This window comes from Athene noctua, chromosome 1, assembly GCF_965140245.1.
Source record: "Athene noctua chromosome 1, bAthNoc1.hap1.1, whole genome shotgun sequence".
Taxonomy (NCBI): domain Eukaryota; kingdom Metazoa; phylum Chordata; class Aves; order Strigiformes; family Strigidae; genus Athene; species Athene noctua.
In genome coordinates, this window is record NC_134037.1 from 85,224,075 (window position 1) to 85,245,550 (window position 21,476).

The 21,476-nt window shown below is 37.6% G+C and overlaps 1 protein-coding gene across 5 annotated transcripts in view; it reads right to left on the reverse strand.

The window, feature by feature from the left end:
- Positions 1-2,908: 2,908 nt before the first annotated feature.
- The window catches only part of ARID4B (AT-rich interaction domain 4B), a 92,924-nt gene continuing 74,356 nt past the window's right edge, over positions 2,909-21,476 (reverse strand). For all 5 annotated transcript variants that reach the window (XM_074896760.1, XM_074896758.1, XM_074896759.1 and 2 more), the window contains 7 exons: positions 16,994-17,078; positions 15,967-16,159; positions 12,354-13,565; positions 10,401-10,511; positions 8,158-8,373; positions 5,736-5,882; positions 2,909-4,685 (listed from right to left, as the gene is read on the reverse strand). In XM_074896760.1, the coding sequence (XP_074752861.1) occupies positions 4,555-4,685; positions 5,736-5,882; positions 8,158-8,373; positions 10,401-10,511; positions 12,354-13,565; positions 15,967-16,159; positions 16,994-17,078 (2,095 nt within the window). In that variant the 3' untranslated portion in view covers positions 2,909-4,554. The remainder of the gene's footprint in view (positions 4,686-5,735; positions 5,883-8,157; positions 8,374-10,400; positions 10,512-12,353; positions 13,566-15,966; positions 16,160-16,993; positions 17,079-21,476) is intronic.

Genomic DNA, 21,476 nt, shown 5'->3' on the forward strand with positions numbered 1-21,476 from the left:
TGCTCTGTAGCCAGGAGAGATAAGTGCTCTGGATCACCTTGCTGCTGCAGCTACATGGGTTGGACTAGCTAACTGATCTAACTGGAAAAGACCTTTTTTTGTTAGGTTAATTCTCAAACCGATTGTTTTCCAGCCCAGGCCACATTGCAGCTGGTGCATATGGACGTTTGGTCTGTTATTAACTCTTCAAAATTAGGCACCTAACTAGGATCTCCCTTTAAGACCCGCCTGTCTGGAATGTAGTTTTAAATGCTAGCTGATGTGATAATAACTGGAAAGGCATAGACAATTACCAGGCACTTAAAGGCTGAGGCAAATACGAACAGCTCAACTGTTGTTAGATTTTATGCACTTCTGGAACTGCCAGTGTTAGCAGTTTTGTTGGCACCAATGTCCAACTGAGGGCAAAACAAGTAATCCAGCTATGGAATAAAGGTAAAAGCATTAGTCTTGACACACGCACCAGACATCCTGTGTCTGACCTTCTGCAGGCCAGGAAAGCTAGGGGCCCTCATTGATGGGGTCAGCCCAAGAAAATACACAAATTCTTAGAAATGGCAGGTGGCTGCTGCACTACTTGTATTGGCTTTTCCAATCTGCCTTCACACAACAGAGCAGTTTTTTTAGGTGACACAGGTGGGGCAGAACATGCAGAACCATCAAAATACAACAAAATTACACCTGACAAACTGAAAAGGCATACAGCCTCCAGGAACTCTGCCAGGGAGTTTGAGCCCTGTAGCAACAGGGAAGTTCCACAGCATGACGGAAATTACACAGTAACAAGTCCGTATGAGCATTGGTGGAGACTGTATATAAAGGGAGTCGGGGGCAACACAGACAGCCTGCAAGCAAGGCGCACTTTCTCTCGGCATATGCAGATAGTCTACTCTCTCAGCTGTTCTCAACACGATCAAACATGAGACATGCAAAACTCAATTCTGTTGCAGAGCCAAGGTGTAGAGGATAAAGGAGGAGTAGTTTGTCTCACTTCGCCTTTCAGGTCGTGGTCTGAGCTGGCACTCAAGGATATGGGCACAGCCCAGCAATCACTGCCAGTGGGACACCTTCTCAGCTGTACAGTGTATATGCCAAGTAGGGAGCACACCCACGTTTAAAGCTACATTACCATACATAACCTGAAAAGAAGCTCAGATTTGACTCACTGGAACATGGGATAAAATTGCTTGTCTAACGTTTGCCAAAGACCTTCCTTTGTAACCACTGGGACACAAGTAACATGACCTGGAGAGTATGATTTATAGACACACCACAGATGATGTACAATATAAAACATCCAGAACAGATTTCTGACTATTCATTAAACTGCACATGAAGTACAACAAAAATTAAATAATCTCAGCAAAAATCTATTTATGCAAAAAGCTCAGTTTAGGAGTTAGGAAGTGATTAATGATCCCCATTAAACAGGTAAACAAAAAAAATCCCCTCACAGAAAAATGATGGCCCTAAAACTGAGACCTGATCAAGAACTAGTGAGTGGATATCCAAATTTGCTCTTGCTTGCCCAGATGTAGTTTCCAGTTAAATCAATACCAGTTATGCCTACTGAGCCTGAAAGGCAGAACTGAACTATTATGACTGATTCTGCTAAACTTAAAACATATGTAAATATCCTCTGAGTAGCCCCCACTGAAAGTATTAAAATTACTCCTCTCAGTCTCAGATCACTGGTAATTTTTGACACAGTCAGTGTTTCCAAAGCTTATTATCATTTGTTATTTATCAGTCTTATCAGTAATCTATCATTTTGCAGGTGTAACAGTATTTTGGTCAACCAAAGTACAGCCAGCCATGATGTAAGCAGATAACACTAAAAGTTTTATTCCAGTTTCACTTCGACTGAATCTGAACTTGAGGCAGGTGGTACTAGAAGTTGCCAAATATCTTTGGGAGCTTGATTTTACATTTTCAAACTACCTGAATTAACGTGAATCAAAATTCACTTATTTTTTTTTTTTCCAACTTGTGCTGTCTTAATGATGTCACAGAATCACAGAATCATCTAGGTTGGAAAAGACCTTGACGATCATCCAGTCCAACTGTTAACCTAACACTGACAGTTCCCAACTACACCATATCCCTCAGCACTATGTCAGCCTGACTCTTAAACACCTCCAGGGATGGGGACTCCACCACTGCCCTGGGCAGCCCATTCCAACGCCTAACAACCCCTTCTGGAAAGAAATCCTTCCTAATATCCAGTCTAAACCTTCCCTGGTGCAACTTGAGGCCATTACCTCTTGTTCTATCGCTTATTACTTGGTTCAAGAGACTCATCCCCAGCTCTCTGCAACCTCCTTTCAGGTAGCTGTAGAGGGCGATGAGGTCTCCCCTCAGCCTCCTCTTCTCCAGACTAAACACCCCCAGTTCCCGCAGCCGCTCCCCGTACGACCTGTGCTCCAGACCCTGCACCAGCTTCGTTGCCCTTCTCTGGACACGCTCGAGTCATTCAATGTCCTTTTTGTAGTGAGGGGCCCAAAACTGAACACAGGAATCGAGGTGCGGCCTCACCAGTGCCGAGTCCAGGGGTAAGATCCCTTCCCTGTCCCTGCTGGCCACGCTATTGCTGACACAAGCCAGGATGCCATTGGCCTTCTTGGCCCCCTGGGCACACTGCTGGCTCCTGTTCAGCCGGCTGTCAATCAGCACCCCCAGGTCCCTCTCTGACTGTCAATAGGCCATGTTCCCGCACTCTGCTGAAAAAGAGGATGAATTTGAATTAATCACTAAGAGGAACATTAGGCCAATGTATCTGCTCTAGGTTATCTTTATATGCTATTACACCATATGAAACATCATTTGCTAAACTAATTCTGCAGCTTGATGTCATTATAATGACCACACTATGGTTGCTTAATTAAACTGTTAGAAACAAAATCAGGGATTCACAAACTATGGCATTTTATTTCAGAGGCCTTTGCTTACATTTGTACAATATATTACATAATTCTCCATTTTCTGCAGAACCTAATATATATTTTATAGCTTTTTTCTATAAGCTTTTCCTTCAATGTTTGTCAACAAATTTTTACAGTCCTGTACAATTCTGAATACTTTGAAACCATTTTCAATAAAATCAGTTAACCTTAAGCACACACTACGAAGACTGAAAATGCTTTTCTTAGAAAAGTCAAATGTAAAGGATTCTGACACTAGCATCTACAAACAAAATGCTTTGAATTCTTACATGTTGTATTGCCAGAAAACAAAGAAAAACATGCCAGCCCCTATTTCCCCAGGCAAAGGAAGTACACAGAACTACAATTAAAACAGTAAAACAATCTGTACAATAAAGTACTGTGTATTAACAGTGCCAGGTATTAAATAGCTTGAATGAACACTTCCGCAATATACAAATGTCTTACAAAGGTATATAATTAACCGGAGAGAGCTTGGGATCCATACAACATAAAATCAATACAAGTGAAAACAGTTTGAAGTTGGTTTTGGAATTTGTACAAGGCATTTAAAAAATTAAATGTCGACCACTCAGCTAGCTATTTATTTTAAAAACAACTACCCTTTTGTGGCAGTGTTCATATCAGCAACCACAAATTATAACCTCACACCTTACTCCATCTTGAAGTCCTCTCCTTGAAGCTCGTAATAAAATAAGCATTACAAATGAAATATTTGTTGCTTTAAGGGAAAAGAAACATTTACAAGAAAACACAAAAATATAACTGTTATAATCCATATGAATAAATATACACTTTAAACTGGCTAAATACAATCTTTATACATTAAGATTTAATACAGTTTGTTAGCCATTTTCTTTCTTTTTCATAATGTATTTTATCAAAATTAAAAAAAAAATACTGTTTTATAGAAAAATGGCAAAGTACAGTAGTTTCATTCCAATTAACGGGTTCTTAAAACCCAGAGTAACCTATTTAGGCCTAATTCAAACCTGTAAACACTAGTCAGTCTTTTTTTGTTTTTTAAAGGAATCCTTGTATTTGGTTATCAGGACTGATGTCAAACATCCTACTAACTGCAGGTTTTGAATTGAATACATGTGCTTGACGTATACAATTAAAGCCACTATAAGGTGACTTAGCAGTTAAAAAACAATTAGCTTGTACAAATGAAAATAGGTTCAATATTTGTCATAAATAAATGGAAAAATATCAAATGTTCCAGCTTTAACAAAATACCAGGGAATACAGTAAGCCTTACCACGTTTATTTAGATCAACCAAACAACTATATGCATATTGTACTGTCTCTACAGGCAGTGAACAGCCTCCATTTGCCACAGTGGAAGGCCTTCGAGTCACTAGACTTACAATTCCCAGACAAGTTGGAAACAATTATTGCTTGAGGAAAAGCAGTTTGTTGTACTTCTTCTTCATAAAAGTGCACTTAAGTGCAAAGTTAGCTTGTCAAGAAACAACTTTAAATACAAAATAGTGCTTGTCTGAATTTTGTGCCACTGTGCAGTATAAAAACAAAAAAACAAACAAACAAACGAAAAAAAGAGTGGCCCTCAGCAGCCATTAAGTGCAAAGTGCTTTGGCAAGTCCTGCTGTCACCTGCACTCAACTGACATTCCATTCTGTGATGAACTTGACATAGATGGTTCTGCTAAAGTTAACATAACTGCAGCCGTAATGGAACTAGAGGAAGGTGATGAGGAGGAAGATGACGTAGTAGCAGCACCTGCACAGGAAGAGAAAACCACAGGTTATAAAAATTTATGAATTAAGCAATAAAAATGTTTTCCCATTCAACAAGAAGCACTGGTACATACTGACTCCAGCAACTAATGCCTAGTAATTAAAAACAAAAAAGCCTCCATTCCCTATTTTTTGTGGGAAACACTTCAAGAGGAAGCTTCGGCTGTGTACAAGATGGCATGGCATTGCCCCATGCAGCCCTGGTTCACTGGTCACCCAGATCAAGGGCCCAGCCAGCGGACACCAGAGCTCATTCCTGACCCACAAGCAGAGTCAACTGCTCCCTTTCCTTCCTGTGAGAATCTGCACAAGTAGGGCTGCATCCCAGCACTGAATCTGCATAAACACCCTACACTGGCAACCAAGAAGCAACTGCAGTTCCCATGTGATGGTTGCAGCCATAAAATCTTACTACACGTGGCATTTCAGTCTTTCCTCTTATACTCAGTGCACTCGTTTACGTGCACATAAACAAGACATGGAAAAAATAATCCTTTTAATGCTGCTGGAAGCAGGCACACTAGAACATTCCCTACAGCAATAGGTAAAGCAACTTCGGGGAAATGAGGGATTTAACTGATAGTCTCCTTAAACTCAAAATAAATCACTTATCCTAAAGGCATCACTTATCCTAAAGGCAAGGCACTAACTAGACACACAAGAAATGTTATAGTCACTTTTTGTGTAACCTGAAGAAAAGTTGTAAGTTATAATAACCTTAGATACTTTGGTCACTGCTTAGAAAAGTTTATTTTTTTGTTTGTATTTTCTCTATTAAGTAGTTCTGTCTAAACATAATTAAATAGATTGCATGCCTTTTTAATGCTTTTTTCACTTACATAGTCACTGGATATCTGAACCATACCTTCTAAAGATCATAAAATAATTCTACACTGTTTTTAAAAAAAGACAAACAAAACCACACTCCTAATGGCACACATCTCCCTAAAAATTATCCAACTCTTGTTGACACCTTAGTAACTTGACATGTAATTTAGCCCTCTAAAAGTGGAATTTAGTTCCCAGCACTTACTTTCCCGCTCTTTTTTCTTTAAGCGCTTTCTTCTTCGGTCAATGGAAGCCACCTCAGATTTCAAGGACAGATAATGCTTCCTGATTTCCTGCAATTTTTCTTGGAGAACTGTTATGCGCTCGGCGCTAGTCAAATTTTCCAAGTCAGCTGCAAGTTAAAGAATCTCTGTTAATTATTGAATTGAAGCATTTACAAAAACTTCTGAATTTCAGTGAAGTGGGAAGTGCTCAGATCTTAATGGTGTGCTTTGAGGTGGCACACCGGCAAAGCCAAGAAACACAGCAACAGCAGCTGCTGTCTATTATCACAAACTTTGTTCCTTTTTTATTATTTTTAAAAGATACCACCAGATACACCTTGGGGTTTTTATTTTAAGAATTTGGGAGAAGAAAAAAATGCATGCACTCCCCTCCCCATAAGAAGGAAAAGAAAAAAAAAAAATAAGGCAATTGGTGCAGACATAGGGGCCAAAACTAGCTTTGAGCTTGTTGTTTTGAGTTCTCGCTAGAGGTCAGTTTGGCCTAATTCACCAGGAAGGTCAGTCTTGCCCAACTTGTCTTGGCTGTTACAAAACAAGCAGGTTACAAGAGGAATCAGAACAGCTGTGAGGTGGTTCTAATCAAGTCCATGGCATATGGGCCATAAGGTATAATAACTCTACAGGACCTTCTTGCTGGCATCCCACGCAGGGATGTTGATGGACACAGCCAGCACAGGAGCAGTCCCTCTGGCTGTTTCCAGCTGGGAGCTCTCCCCAGCATGGAACACTGCTGTGAGGGCACAGGTAGGAGGAACTATCTCTCTTCAGGCCCTTTCAGCCTCAGGTAAGCCACACAGGAGATACTCCATTCAAAGACATTTAAGGATCATTTAAACTGCTGTGGGGTGCAGAATGCACTTCATCAACCTATAATGAAGGTAGCACCAAAGGATGAAAAGCCACAACTACAGTAGACTGTGGGAAGATGAGGAAAACTCAGAGCTCTTAGACCTCCACAACAGCAGAAATGTGTTAAATAGCACTCCAAAGTCCAACTTCTGCCAAGCAAATTTAGCACGTGCAATGTAGCCAGGGTAGAAAGGACGGAAGGAGCAAAAGCTCTTTAAATGTGTTGGACAGGAAATCTGCCCCACAAATCTCAGCAGGCTGGTAAGTGACAATAAAGACCTATTACATTACACTGTCCTGAAGAGCAGAAGAATGGAACTTGACTGCGAAGAAGGACTAGGAGCAAAACACTTTTAAAGTAGAGTAACACTGAGATTCAGGGCTGGAGAGGAAAATAATGCAGGGTCAGATTCTCTCACTGCTAAAACATGTGGCTAAGTGGAGAATTCCCTGGGCATGAAAGAATGCTGCTGCTGCAAAAAAAAAAAAAAAAGTGTGCTGTGCCAGCTCTTTCCTGTTCCCACTTTACGTGAGGAACAGCAGCCTTCACACAGCCTGGGACAGAGTGCAGAAAAACACAGAGCATAACACTTTGAGAACTTCAGAAATACACTAAGGTCATCTGTGAATACTGAATGAGATGCTATGGATTACTTCAAAAAGTAATTTAAACCAGTCACACCACAGTTTCAATTTAACCTTTAAAAGCAAGAGGAAAACAACTCATGCAATGCTATACATCCATGGTCAGCACTAAGGACAGTTAATTGCTGACTAGACAATTAAATATCCAGATACTGTAAGAGAGAGGGATAAAAATAGCAAGTTTTTGGTTTTAAGTAATTATTTTCAAGAAAGCTTCAATCAACTACTATTTTATCATCCCTCTACTCCCTGCAAATAATGCTGCAATAGCATACACACACACACAGAAGCAATTAAGAAGATGCATTAATATTAAGGCATTAATAAGCTACTCAACTGTTTTTCTGATAGGCAAATGCATGATCCTTTCAACAATGCTCACCCCTAACTGTAACTGTATCTGTATCTGACTGACACAAACACACTGAAAGTTCTTATTACTAGAAATAGTAAACATGTCCTGGTTCACTAAGGCAAAAATGGAAGGGGGGAAAAAGTTACAAATCAATCATGTAAGTGTCTGAAAAATAACTACAGAATGAGGAGTAAAACAGCATGAAAATAGCAACACAAGAAGCACATATAGCAGATTCATGCCACAATGACAGGTCTGCACAGGATGGCAAGAACAGCAAGTCAGCACGGGAATCATATCGAAAAGCAGTATTGGAAGAGTGCAATATAGGCAGCTTCCTGCATTGCAATTGCAAAAACCCCCAAACAACTACTTTTTTTTCTTTTTTCTTAATTTTTAAATCAGGATTTATCACAAAATCAAGCAAACTGAGAATCGAATAATTTTAGGGGAAAAAATAAATCAAAATTCAGAAAACCTTCTTATACTATACCACAAGACCACATCAGGCTTGTTTTGAAGAAAGTACTTACACATTTGAAAACTCCATTTGTAAACTTTGGGCAAACGATTATTCTGTTCTTTGAGATCAGACTCTTTCTCTCCATTTTTCCCACATTTTCCTGGAGACTGTGTTCTTGTGAGTGATTTGGTTTGGTGAGATTTCATGCCAGTAGAAACCGATTTTGCTGACTGAGACTTGGACACACTTTCACCAGCAGACAGCTCTTCACTGTCACTGGTGTTTGCTGAAGAAACAAGAAGATGTATTGTTACAAAACAAAGCAAGCTTCCTGCCCAAACCAAAGCTTAATGAGAAGCTACCCCTGTGCTGATTTTCATACATCAGTTTATTTGACCAAAATCCTTTTACTCAAAAATGATATAATCCGTCCCGGTATAGAAGCTTGGCACACAGCTCTTTGCATCACTAGTGCCTAAAGACAGGACCACAAAACAGGTATAGAATGAGGCCCCACTAATTCTGGCATGCTGTGAAAGGGAAACCTTGCAGACAAGCTTTTCACTGTATTCCTAGGACATGTAGCAGAAATAAGAGTAAACATTTTGGATTTTCTGTGCTCAAATGACTAGCAATAATATGAATTTGCGTGACATGATCTACAAAAATCCTCAGACATGATGATCAAATTCTTTAATTGCAGTAAAACATTTTCAGGTGACTCAAAACAGAACTTCACCTCACACTGAAATAACTTTAACTATAAAGCAACAGGCTGAACTGAATTCAGTTTCCTAATCAAAGGTAACAAAATCTGTCTAAAAGACATGATAATCTGTCTAAAAACCATGTTCAATTAATATTTATCAAGAGAACCTTATGTCTTAGTTGTACCTGCCCTAAGTGTTGACAAAATGGACCCTGAAAGTCTCTTTTGGTGTGGTCTTTATGATCTGATATGAAAGAACGCTGCTGGCTGCAGAGCTGATGTTTTCTGCTGGATTAATCCAAAGGCAGGAGTTGAAGCTGCTACAAAAGCAACTTTAACTGATATACCTGAATTTTGCAAAAAGCATTTTTTGCTCACAACTGTCTCCACATTTTATTTATTTATTCATTCCCCTTATTACATACAACAGTGCCTGAAGTCTAACAAAAAGAGTGCGTACACACTAAACTGTACATGGTACAAGAAACAATTCTAGCTTTGATGTGAGAAAGATCATGACTTTGAAACATGAAAAAAAAATAAAAATCATGAAACATCCTGACAAAGGCATAGGTTGAGAAATAAGGGTAAATTCACCAAATCCAAGGAAACAATGGCAAGGCTAAAAAATGGTGTATTAGTTCTGCAAATTCAGTTTGTTTTGCTACTTTAATTCCTGGGGTGAGGGAAGGAATAAGGACTGTTGAAAGAGGAGATCAGTGAAATAGCATGAAAATGGATGAAAGAACGTGAAGGAGATCAATCAACGTGAAGGATGGGTGGGGTGAAAGCAAATACCAGACCAGAAAGTACAGACTTTTAGTAAAAGCTGTTAAAGGAAACAAAAGGGGGGGGGTGGGGGGGTGAAAGAGAGGAAAAAAGGCATAACATATGCTTTCTATCATTGATTTAACAGAGCTATCCTCCCAGCTTCACACTCCAGCTGACTGTTCCCTGATATTTTTTATTAGCAGTGAGATGAGACAGTAATTGATCTTGCTGTCTCCTGAACTGTGTGCATGTGTCTCTCTAACACACCTCTGCTTTTATTAAGATTCTCTGCCCCAGCACTGTGACTTCTATTCCAATTAGCTTCTACAAATACAAAAAAGCTGCAAAAACTGCATTATTTACTGAAGATGTAACAGATGATATAGGAAGAAAACAGAGACTATATTTTTCTGGAATTATTCTCATATTTGATACTGGAAGAGATATTAACCTATAAAAACTCATCTTGCAGGAAATACAAAGTACAATTTCATCCAGATCCCCTCTAAAACATGCAGCTATCATGCCACAGAGATTCCTGTCCCAGTTCTACCAAGTGTGAAATACTTGCTCCTTCTTGCTCTCTTAGTGTGCCTGAATCATGCGATATTAAGAACCTCTTAGAAATAGACCCAGAAATAACACAAGACATTTAAAAATACCCTGGCATTCAGGAAGGATAGATTCTTCACTTAAGCAGAATTAAGAATTCCCTGATGAGAACATTTTGTCCCAATACATTTTTTATTTCCAGACTTCATCTCCTACAATCGTTCAAATGAATGATACAGTACTTCCACATATTCCATTTCACACTGAACTGATGTACTTACTAGTTTTACTCTTCTTTTTGTTGTTCACAGATGTTTTGTGGCTTCTTTTCTGTTTTTTTGAGGAACTGCCTCCTCCCTGAGCATCTTTAAGTCTTTTTTGGCCTGTACAGACTATAATCAGGGAAACAAACAAAACAAATTAAATAAATACTTGCACTTGTGTTTTTCTCAGTCTTAAAAAAAACCCTCTTCAGAGCTTAAGTTTGTAGGCAACAATGCAATTGTGCCTGCCTATCTTTTAATACAGCTCAGTTTTCTACTTATATCAACAAGAGGTGGTGAAGGAGGATGGAAAACAGACAAAGTTTGTTTGTTAAAAGTGCATATGCAAGATGATCGCAAGTAACTTCCTCCTATGCATCATCAGAATTTCTTTTGAACCACATGCATTTTTATTTATTACAGTAAATTAAAATACATTTATTTGAAAAAACTTATCAACCAATGGAACTGAAAAATGTTCAAAAAAGCCTGTTGCACTTGGAAGCTGTGAGAAAAAACTGGAACTATCACTTGTGATCAGTAATTACATTAATTGAAAGTATTTAAAAAAAAACGTAGATAAAGTTAAAAAAAGCAACAAAAAAGGCAAACAAAAAACAAAGGAAAAAGTCTACTGGTATTTGTGATTACAAGGGGGAAAAGTGGAAAAGGAAGATAAAAGAACTCTAGTACACCTGTTAAAAAAGCAAATTTTAGGAGTTGTTCAAATGTTGTTCCACAACCACCTGATTTACAGATTAAAAATGACCCCTGTAATAAAACCATTTTAAATTAAGAAACCCCATTTTCTAAAACAGGCAGCTTGCTGACAAAATCAAAGAGGAAGTTAAAGTCTAATGCATGTAAAAGTAGTATTGTGCAATAGTGTAAAACTTTTTTCATGTGGCAATTTTCTTTTATATAAAAAAGCAAACAAAGTTCTAAACCTACACATATATAATTAACAAAGCAATACAGGAGTATTTACTGAGTGCTACATATTTACCTCTTCCAAACTCTCTCCTCTGTTTAAGAAAACACATTTTGTTGCATTCTTTCAACAGAAAAACTCAAACAGAACGATGACTGTAACACACATTAAGGGCATTTTGAAAAAATTCAGTTATCAACTGGAACATGTTGAGATGAAGAAATCAGTTCTGTCATCTCAGGATTATATTCAGATACATATTTTTAAAATTTATATTAATAATTTTTAGGCACTTTAACACAGTGAAAGTAGCTGTACTTTTGATGGAACTCTAAAAGAGCCAGTGACTTTCACAAAAAAAGCTTTTGGGTCCAGACTTGAAAAAAAAAGCAGGCAGCAGTACACTGACATCACCTGCACAAGTGATGGCAGTGTTTATTATCCCCTATTTTCTAGTGGTCTCAGGATAGGAACTTCAATCTGCAGAATCATATCTGAAAGTGAAACATGGCTAATAAGGTCAATGATTGTTATCAGCTTGACTTGTATTTTTTAAAAACATTAATTTCATAAGATGCAAGTTCGAAATGGTTGCCTGAGCATGCAATAACTGGCACTTTCTCCCCCTCAAATAAATGGCTTACGAAGAATCAAAATGTTATGTAAGAAACAGTATCTTCTACTTGTAAGCAAGGTTCTCAAAGTTATCCATCTTGCTATGATAAATATTCCTTATACAATGTATTACAGTTTGCTCTGGGCTTTTCTTGCTAGGTCCAGTATAAACTTTATTTTTATATACTTTATTCTGCACTGAAATCATCACAATTCCTAATGAAAGGCCAAGAAACTTCCTGGCAAATTATATTTTATTCACTAGATGATTATGCCATTTTCACACATTTGAAGTAAACAGCAGGCTACTACTTCTTCCAACTAACTTTCCAGCAGTGTAACCATAACAGAATGAAAATATATCAGCAATGCTAAAATGAGAGCTGGGTAGGTTGAAGACAGCTCTGTTTACTCTTTCCTTTTACCTTTTTCAGTATGCTCTGGTTCTGGTTGATTACTACTACTGGAGCTGACGCTGGCATCAAAACCTGTTGGAGAAATATTTCCCTCAGACTGGAGGTCTTGCAGCTCGCCTGCCACACTGTCCACCTCTATTGTGCTATCTGTTTCACTTTTAATGCTTCGTATCTCTTCTTGATTTGGTGGCAGCATCTCAGAGACAGTGACACTGGACTGATGTCTACTGGACTCCGTTACGGTTATAGATGAAGGTGACTCAGGAGTTGTAGGAGGAGTATTTAGCACTGAATTACTGCCACTGCTTGGAAATTCAACTTTCTTTTCACCCACTTCAGTGGGTTTCTCCTCAACAGGTTTAACGTCCACACTAGCTGGCAAAGATTTTTCAAGTTCAGAGCTAGGCAAAGAAATGTCTTCTTCTGCAAGAGTCTGAAGCTGCTCCTCTGCTGCAGCATCCTCAGGAGCAGCATGTGGAGGGGAGGCAGCAGCTTCTGTGTCAGAGTCTGAGAACAGTTCCTTCAGTGTTTTCTTTGGCCATTGTCCCTGAATACTTGACCAGACATCTTTTCGATCCTTTGCTCTGGTGTTCTGAAGCCTTTCATCAGAGTTATTGAGAAGCTTTATTCTTTTCTCTCCCACTTCAGAAAATCCTGAATAGAAAGTACTTGTCCGTAAAGACTTCCTTTTCTCCTCTAGTCCATTGTACTTTTTAGTTGGAGTGATTTTCACTTTAGATTTGTCTTCCTCGTCTTCATCCGAGGAACTGTTACTGCTGTTTTCTAAACTAAGCGAGTCTTTGTTCTTGGACTTCTCATCCTTTCTATTAGGTGACACAGTCTTTAAAGATTCCTCTGCAACACAGTATCTTCGTTTACCACGTTTTACCTGTGGTTTTGCTATTTTATCCACTACCTCCTTTTTCACATCCTTTCTCTTCTTTGTGGCTTCGTCTTCTCCATCAGAGTCAGTATCTTCATATAACTCTTCCATCTCTTTTCGCAGTCTTTCAGGGGATTTGGATCCTGACTTGGGCACTACTACGTCTGTCAGAGTTTTAGTTTCTTCTGGGAGGGATGAACCACTTTGTTCTTCTTTTAGACAAAGTTCATTTTTATCTTGGCTTACAGCTTCATGCTGAGATTCCTCTTTGCCATCAGCATGTACATTCAGGGCACTTTGGTCATCTTCCTGTTCACTATCATCAGAACTTTCAGAAGCTGATTAAAAATAAATTAAAAAAAACAAAAACAAAAAACACAAAACAAGAAAAGTTTGTCTTGATTCTGGTTACAAAGAATTCTTAAAAAAAAGCAACTAAAGAAAACTGTACAGATATGAACACATGCTACACGGATCTCTAGTAGTATATATTTTAAATGGTACCTCCTGAAGACCTCAAAAATTTATTCCCTGTTCTATTAGAAGGTATAAGGGCTAGATTAGGAACTAGGAAAATTCTTAATTATACAGTACATCTTCAGGAATTTTTGAAGAGGTGGAAAAAGCATAGAGTCCATCAATCCATAAAATATAAACTTCTAATTAACCAAATCAGAAATTGAAAGATGTGCTTAACATAAAAACTCTAAATATTTCTTATGGGTTACAAATACTACCATTATCTGCCCTTTTTCCAAAGCCCAGAAGAGAAAGGGTATTTTCCCTGGAGAATCCACAGTATAAAAGGACAGAACAACATCAAAGACAGTGGATAATCTCTTACAAAGCAACCTGATGACCAGCCTGGAAAAAGGAAGTGAAAGCAATCATGAAAGGCACTTGGAGAAATATATGAATAATAAGTGCAGGACAATAGTAACAAAACTCAGAGTCAAGAATAAAGAAACTGAGAAAAGAAGAACAAAGATATAATGAAGAAGGAATCAACAACAAGCCCATCCAATGGGAAAAGATATGGATACAAGGAGAAACAATGAGAACTGGCTCAAATATATAGCTAACTCCTTGATTTGTAACTCACTCATTTTTGTTGGCATAGCTAGTTTAACTCTTCTCATTCTACTTCCCATATTTCATTCTCAATTCCTCACTAAAACTCACCACCTCTTTAAATATGATCATGTAACCAATGAGAAAAAAACCCATTACTATCAATAAAATTCACGGAAGTGATCAAAGGTGAATTAACTTTTTTAATAAAGGTTTACTGAAATACGATGAACATAAGTGAACAGCACACTAACAGAGAGAAGAGGTGTACAGGACAAAATACCTTAAGAAATGTTGCCTCATATGTTCTTGGTTTATTTAAGACAGGCAGGATCTTAAATTCTACTCTAAAACTCAATCTGAAAGCAAGCTTTACACAACCCTTTTAATGTTGTTTGCTTTTTTCTAATTAAACATTTATGATAGATATTTGAGCCTAAAGATCCAAGAACTCTATCACTTAAAATGGACTTGCCTTTCTCATACCTTAGAGGAACAAAACTACACTGCTATTATAAGAGGTATTAAAATTTGCCATTTGAAATAAAAGCCAAGACCACCACATTCAGAAAAACAACCAAAAATCAGGTCCATCAAGTTTTCCTCTCAACCTATTTACTTCGCTGTGCCCTTCAAAGAAAAGATGAATACAATAGCATTAATCATTCCAGTTTAGGAAGAAAAACCTGTAGTTTTGAGAGCAGTTCCAAAATAGGAGGAAAACAAAATTGTTAAGACATTAAAGCCTTTCATACTTAAAACCAAAAACCCACAAGTAACGGGGAAAAAAATTAATCCCCAGCATGAATCTATGTGGACTTAAACAATAAAAGAATAGCATACAATTAAAAGCATTTCTGGAAATTAATTATATAATATGGAAAACATTTAGCTTTCCAAAATATAAGAGGGTGTATATCAAATTGTGCTTTTGTAATCAGAAGTTAATTACAGATTAATTATAGCACTAATAATAGTGTCATTATCATCATTGCTAATTACTTGTTTCTCATTTCCTAAGGAAACTAAGTTTAATAGATTATGTTGACTGTTGTTCTACCTACAAATTTGAAATCCAGTGGCAAATGCTATCCAAGTTCGAGTAAGTCTGAAAGATAATTAAATTCATACAGATTTCACAAAAATTGGTGGTTATCCAAACTATCTATACTATATATGATTTCTTTTTCTGGAGTCACGCACTAAAGTAAGGATGAAGGGAAGCAACTAGTTATTATAATGCTGCTGTAAATGTGTGGGAAGAGGAAAACAATGTTAGGAACAACAAACATGCTGATAGGAAACCTAGCTTTATTAATTCCATTTTTCAAGGAAAAAAAAAAAAAACAACCACGGGTCCTAAAAGTTACAGAAATCAAAAATGAAAAATTTAGAAATAATCTAGGAAGCAAAAATGCTTTGCTGTGTATCAAACAAAAAAAGGATGGCAAAACTAAGGATATAATTCTTAAGACTGTTAACATACACTGAATCCACAATACCCGTTTTCAAAAACTGAGTAGTTTTCATCCAAGGGTTATTTCTGAAGATGACGTTATAATTAGCCAGACAGACTCAAGTGTACAGTTGCATCAGATGTTCTACATTGTAGTTTACTACTGTTTATAAAGGCCATTTACAGAACTAGAAAAAGTTTAAGTACAATACCTTGTAGCCCATTAATGATAGAAGTAATTTCTATTGATTTAACCGGAGCTTGTTCAGTATTTTTGGCTTCAGTGCTGTCTAGTTTGGACCCAGTCTCTGGTGATGTGCTGGTGTGAAAGGGTGGTTTTGACAAACGGCGCAGTTTACAGTTTTTAGGAGAATACTTCTCTTCCTTCTCTTTGTCAGTTTTATTCTATGTGAAAGAAAAGATAAAAACTCTTCTCATTTGAGCATACATCTTAACATAGATTACAGTTAAGCAATGCCTACAGTTATCTTAAACAGTAACCTGTAGAAGGAAGCTTTCCTCTTTGTTTAAAAGATTACAAATACATTTCTACACCCATACCAAGACATTTATACTGACAACGGGAACTTTCTCACCACTGAAACAAATGGGAAAGTGAACACAGCCAGAGCTGTAGGAGCAGCAGCACTGCAGGATGCCAGGCTCAGCAGCGGCAGGGCAGGGCTATGACACCCTGCTCTGTCACAATGATTCAGGTTCCAAAGGGACCATGGTACCGGGGCAGGGCAGGAGCAGCACTTACATCTATAGCAGAAGGAAAAGCTTCCTTACATCCCACTGCCCACGGAATATATCATAACCTAAGCCTAAATATCAGTTTAAAAAGAATGAATTTTGAAAGAAATGCTATGAAATAAAACAATAGTCATATACACATGGTCTAGTCATAGGTTTGCTCTCCAGAATCAGCAGAGGGAGCTCACAAATTTCACCCCCCAGAGCTGGCTCTCACCACTGATGATAAAAAGGATCCTTCTTATACATGCATACATAAATTTCATTAAAAAATATAAGAAAAAAGGAAAGAGAAGTTTCCCCTCCCCACCCTGAAGTGACAAAGTAAAACCTTGATGAAAAAAGTTTTAGTTTTTAAAAGGCTAGGAAGTCACTTTTACTGTCAAGCGTTTTTAGGCCAATGAAAAGGGGAGGGTCTGGAGAGTGGGGAATACTTAAGAATATATTATACCAAAGTTAGGGAGAAAAAGGGAGAGAAACTACCTTTATTTTCTTTCGATGCTTGATTTTTGGTACATTTTTATCAGCTGGTCTCACTATCTTGTCTGCCTTTATCCATTCATCATACCTAAAAGCAAACAAAAATTGTACACATTTATGTTTTTAAGCAGATAAACATCATCACAGGAGAAATTAATGGAGGAAAAAGAAAATTATTAGCCATATAAAAAACTGAATTGGAATTTGAATAAAGTCATCATTTGTGTACTTTTCAGTGAAGTTTCTGCTAAAGTTCAGTTCTTCATATGCTGGGACATATAGGACAAAGGTTTTTCACACTGATAGGTAGGATTGAAAGCCAGTATTTTTCCAGTCTGCACTGAACAGCAAGAAATCCACATATACAGGTAAAACAAATTACCAAATTAATTCTATGTGGATCTCCAAGAGGTATACTTTGAACATATACTGTAAAACCTTAACAATAAACTATTACAACTACATAAAATGTGACCGGTTAACAAAAATAAACTCTTTTGAGCCCGAGTGTCTGCAAAGTGATATTTGACACTAACACTTTTCTATTAGTTTTCAGTTAAAGGTTTCCATTTTATACCAGTATGATACTAGACAAAAACATACTAAATAGCACTAAAATATTAACAACAGTTGTCTTATTATCTAAGGCTGGACCTTTTAAATACAAATTCAAGACCAGAGAAATACATTCTTAGTAAGAATATACTGTAACTATGGTACTGTACTTGTCAGTTTGTGTATTTCTGAAAAACCTCAAGAATCAATTCACTTTTTTTTTCCCAATAAGCATAATCTGCTATCCTACTTCAACTGTGAATTCAAGAACTGTCTGAATAAGAAATAGGTCAGTTAAAAATTAGTATGCATTAACTTTTGCCTCAATGTACAGCCACACAAACTCTGATCCCCCTAGGTAAACATGAAAACAGATGCAAAGAACCCAACTTTAAATAAAAATACCCAACCAACCAAACAGAAAAGCCATACACACTCAGACAACTAGTACAAAACGGAGCCAAACACAATGCACTCATGACCATGTTATGGGCTACCATTTCGATATACGACGACTGCTAATACAGACTCAATTCAGCTTCTTTGCAACTACTGCCAATTCTATCTACAATATTGACACAGAAATTAAAAAGGATGAGAGAAAAATATGCAAGTTTACAACTTGCTTTCCTGTATATTGTAAGTTAAGACTCATGCAAGGAATTCTAGAAGCCAAATAATGCATTTATTAACTTATATTTCACATAATAATACAGTGAAAAATGAAGCAGTAGTAGTCTCTGAAAAACCGTTTGCCAAAACAATTTCTTGGGGTTTTTTTCCCCCCCTCAACGTGACAAAAATCACAAAATCTAGCAGCAGACCAGGCAGACTACAACATATAAGATTACCTATACTGCTGTAGATACAGCTGTAACTGTACTATTACCAGGTGACATGTAGGTGAACAGGCTCAGATTTCTCTCTGAAACTGAAATACAACTCTGCAGAGTACATTCCAGTATGGACAAATCCCATATTTTGTGAGACTGTGGGAAACCCTATTTGAAGTAATCATTCTTAGAGTCAAAGAGGTGCTTTCCAGAAGGAATACTGCTAAGCAGACTATCAAATGGACTTTACAACCCACATAAATGTAAGAGTATTTCACTAGGTCCGAATGTGCTCAGGAAAAAGCAATAGGACTGGACAAATACATGGTGAAAAGCAATTATTCTGACATCATCCTTTCTGCCTCAACCACGTTACTATAATACAGAATTTGTATTTGCTTGTTCTACGCATATCCAGTAACAGAGCAATCTTCCCCCTGTGCAAAGTCTGCACACTGCATATACTGTCTGCGATTCAAAGTAATTGTAATGCCTGTTGGAGCAACAGTTGATAGACTAGAGGGCATACTGAAGTGAAGGAGAGGAAGTGCAGAATCTTGAGACAGTATCTGTAGATACCACAGGGTCTTAAATGTTATATATTAGAAGCAGTGGTCACAACTACTCATTTCAAGGAGCACAAATTGAAAACTTATGTGTGACAGCCACATTTCCTGGCCAGAGCACATCCTGCTCTACTCCTGACCACACCTGAAACTGCAGTCAGACCCTGCAAGGAGGCCCAGCATCACAGGCTAATTCCTCTCAAGGAATCAGACACCCACACTTCACACCTTTGCATGGCACAGCTCCTTTCACTACTCACATATCAGATACGTATGGTTTGCCCAAACCTGCAACAACTGGACCCCAGGCTGAAACAGATCCTGCAAAAGGGATACATCCCAAGCCACTGCTGACAACCTACCCTAAGTTACATTCTCCTCTACTGCATGACAGAGAAGCACCCTGAAAGCTGCAGAGTGAGCACACCCCATGTCAAGCTGCATCTGAACAGTGGTTGTGACTGACACTAGAGTATTATTTTATAGAACTGCACCTTATTAAAATAGGAAAACTTGCTTCATCACTAATCTTGCTTTAGACAGTCTGTTCACAAAACAAAAGAAAAACAAGAGCTTTATGAAAGTTCATTGGCTCTCATTACAAGAAGTACATGCTTCCAGAAGACCCTGCAGTGGGTCTTTCACACTTTACTGCAGTGCTGTCTTTCACACTTGCTTACCTCAACTCCCTAAAGTGAGCAGCTAGTTGTGGAGAGGAAGGAGGTAAGATGGGAAGGTGTTCCTTAAAAGAGTTTGCACGGACTTGTTTGAGAACTGAGTGATTGATAAAGAAATTATTGTTTTTTAAATAAGGCTTCATATGATAAGCTGGAATGCCCTCAGAAGACACATCCCCTTTGCCTTACCAAAATGAAGACAAAGATGAGCCAGTAAGGAGAAAAACTTTTATGCTTTTAAACTCACTGGTTAAAATGAATGTCTGTCAGAAAGGTGCATGTGAATGAGAAGGAAGGAAAAAAGGAAGAATTAAATTAATATTTACATAGCAGAAAAAATAATTGGCACTTTGCATAAGAGTATATACTGATTTTATTACATTCATGTTTACTGATTGCAGGTTAAAATAAACCACAACATATTCTCAGAGATTGCATAGTGAATCCTCCACAGAAGTACCAGAGGGGAAACAAGGAAGAAAGTGTACTTATCCAGCCTCTAGATTGATACCAGAAAAGGTACCACTTTCTCAGGAAGACAAGTGACCACAAGAACTAGCAAGCCTGGGCAATTCACTGAAAGTTCCAGTGTACTGTCTATCTGCTAACAAGGAAGAAACAAATGTTTTCTTTGGCTGTGATCAAAGAAGGAAGAGATTTAGTCTTATAACCAAATACTGGAATATTCAATGAGGACTCTGATTTTTTTTTGTTCCGTTTATTTTTTCATAATACTCCCCCCCCATGACATACACTAGTCTCAAGAAACTGAAATTTGGCAACATATGTTCCTTTCATTACAGTGGTTAACTGTTAAGTATAAAATTTGTACACTGTTAATGCTTCAAACAAACCAAGACAGAAATTAGAACTTTCACATTCAGATTTCTGAGGTAAAGAAAGAAATGTTGAAAATAGTAACTCTTAGTTTTAAACACTTGAAACATTCAAGAATAACATGTCTTATGATATTGTACCATACAACACAGAGTTAGAACAATCTAAGCTCTTTTTGAATATGCACTCTGTCTTTAATTACTGGGAACATACTGCAGAAGAAATTCACCTCAAACATTTATACAATGAACTTTTCTTTGCACTGGCAGCTGAAAATTAAAGTTATGACAGAAGGAACTGGCACTGTGGGCCCCAGGGAAGTTTTAGTTCCACATAAAGCACATATAATTCAGAATATGGCTTGGCCTGTTAGAAGAAATACAGTTTCTCTCATGAGCTTTTTCTGGTTAACACGTGGCAATGTAAACAGTTCTCTCCAACAGGGTAGGAATTTTTACCATTTCCTTTCACTACAAGTGAGGCTCCACTGAACAGTACAATTCTCTACCTTTACCAGAGACACATATCACCTGAATCTCAGGAGCTAATACCAACATCCTTTAGCATAAAGTAGTGCAGCTGTACAATGCTGCTAAGCTATATTCCATTTCTCTATTATCTATTTACTTTTTTTTAAAAAGAAAAAGTTCCACAGTGGTTAGTGTCACTGGTTCCAGAGTGTTTAAAAAATACTAAGATGAATATCAAGTTTACCAAATTCCATTCCAAGTACCCCAGGGCATGCACATGTGCGCGCACACACACACACTCACACTATTACTCTGAATTCCAGATACTGAAGTTACCTTGTGACAAGAAACATTAGCAGTTATTTAGGATTCCTGCTTAGACTTATGGTATAAAGAACAGGCCATTTAAATGGCATACTGATCAAAAGGAAAAGCAGGAAAGTCAGCTTTAAGGGGTAGGAGAATAACAGAATTAGAAAAATCTTGGATGATCAGAAAAATCCTAGTTCAGTACATCCCATGACTTAATGTTACAGTACTTGTCCCTG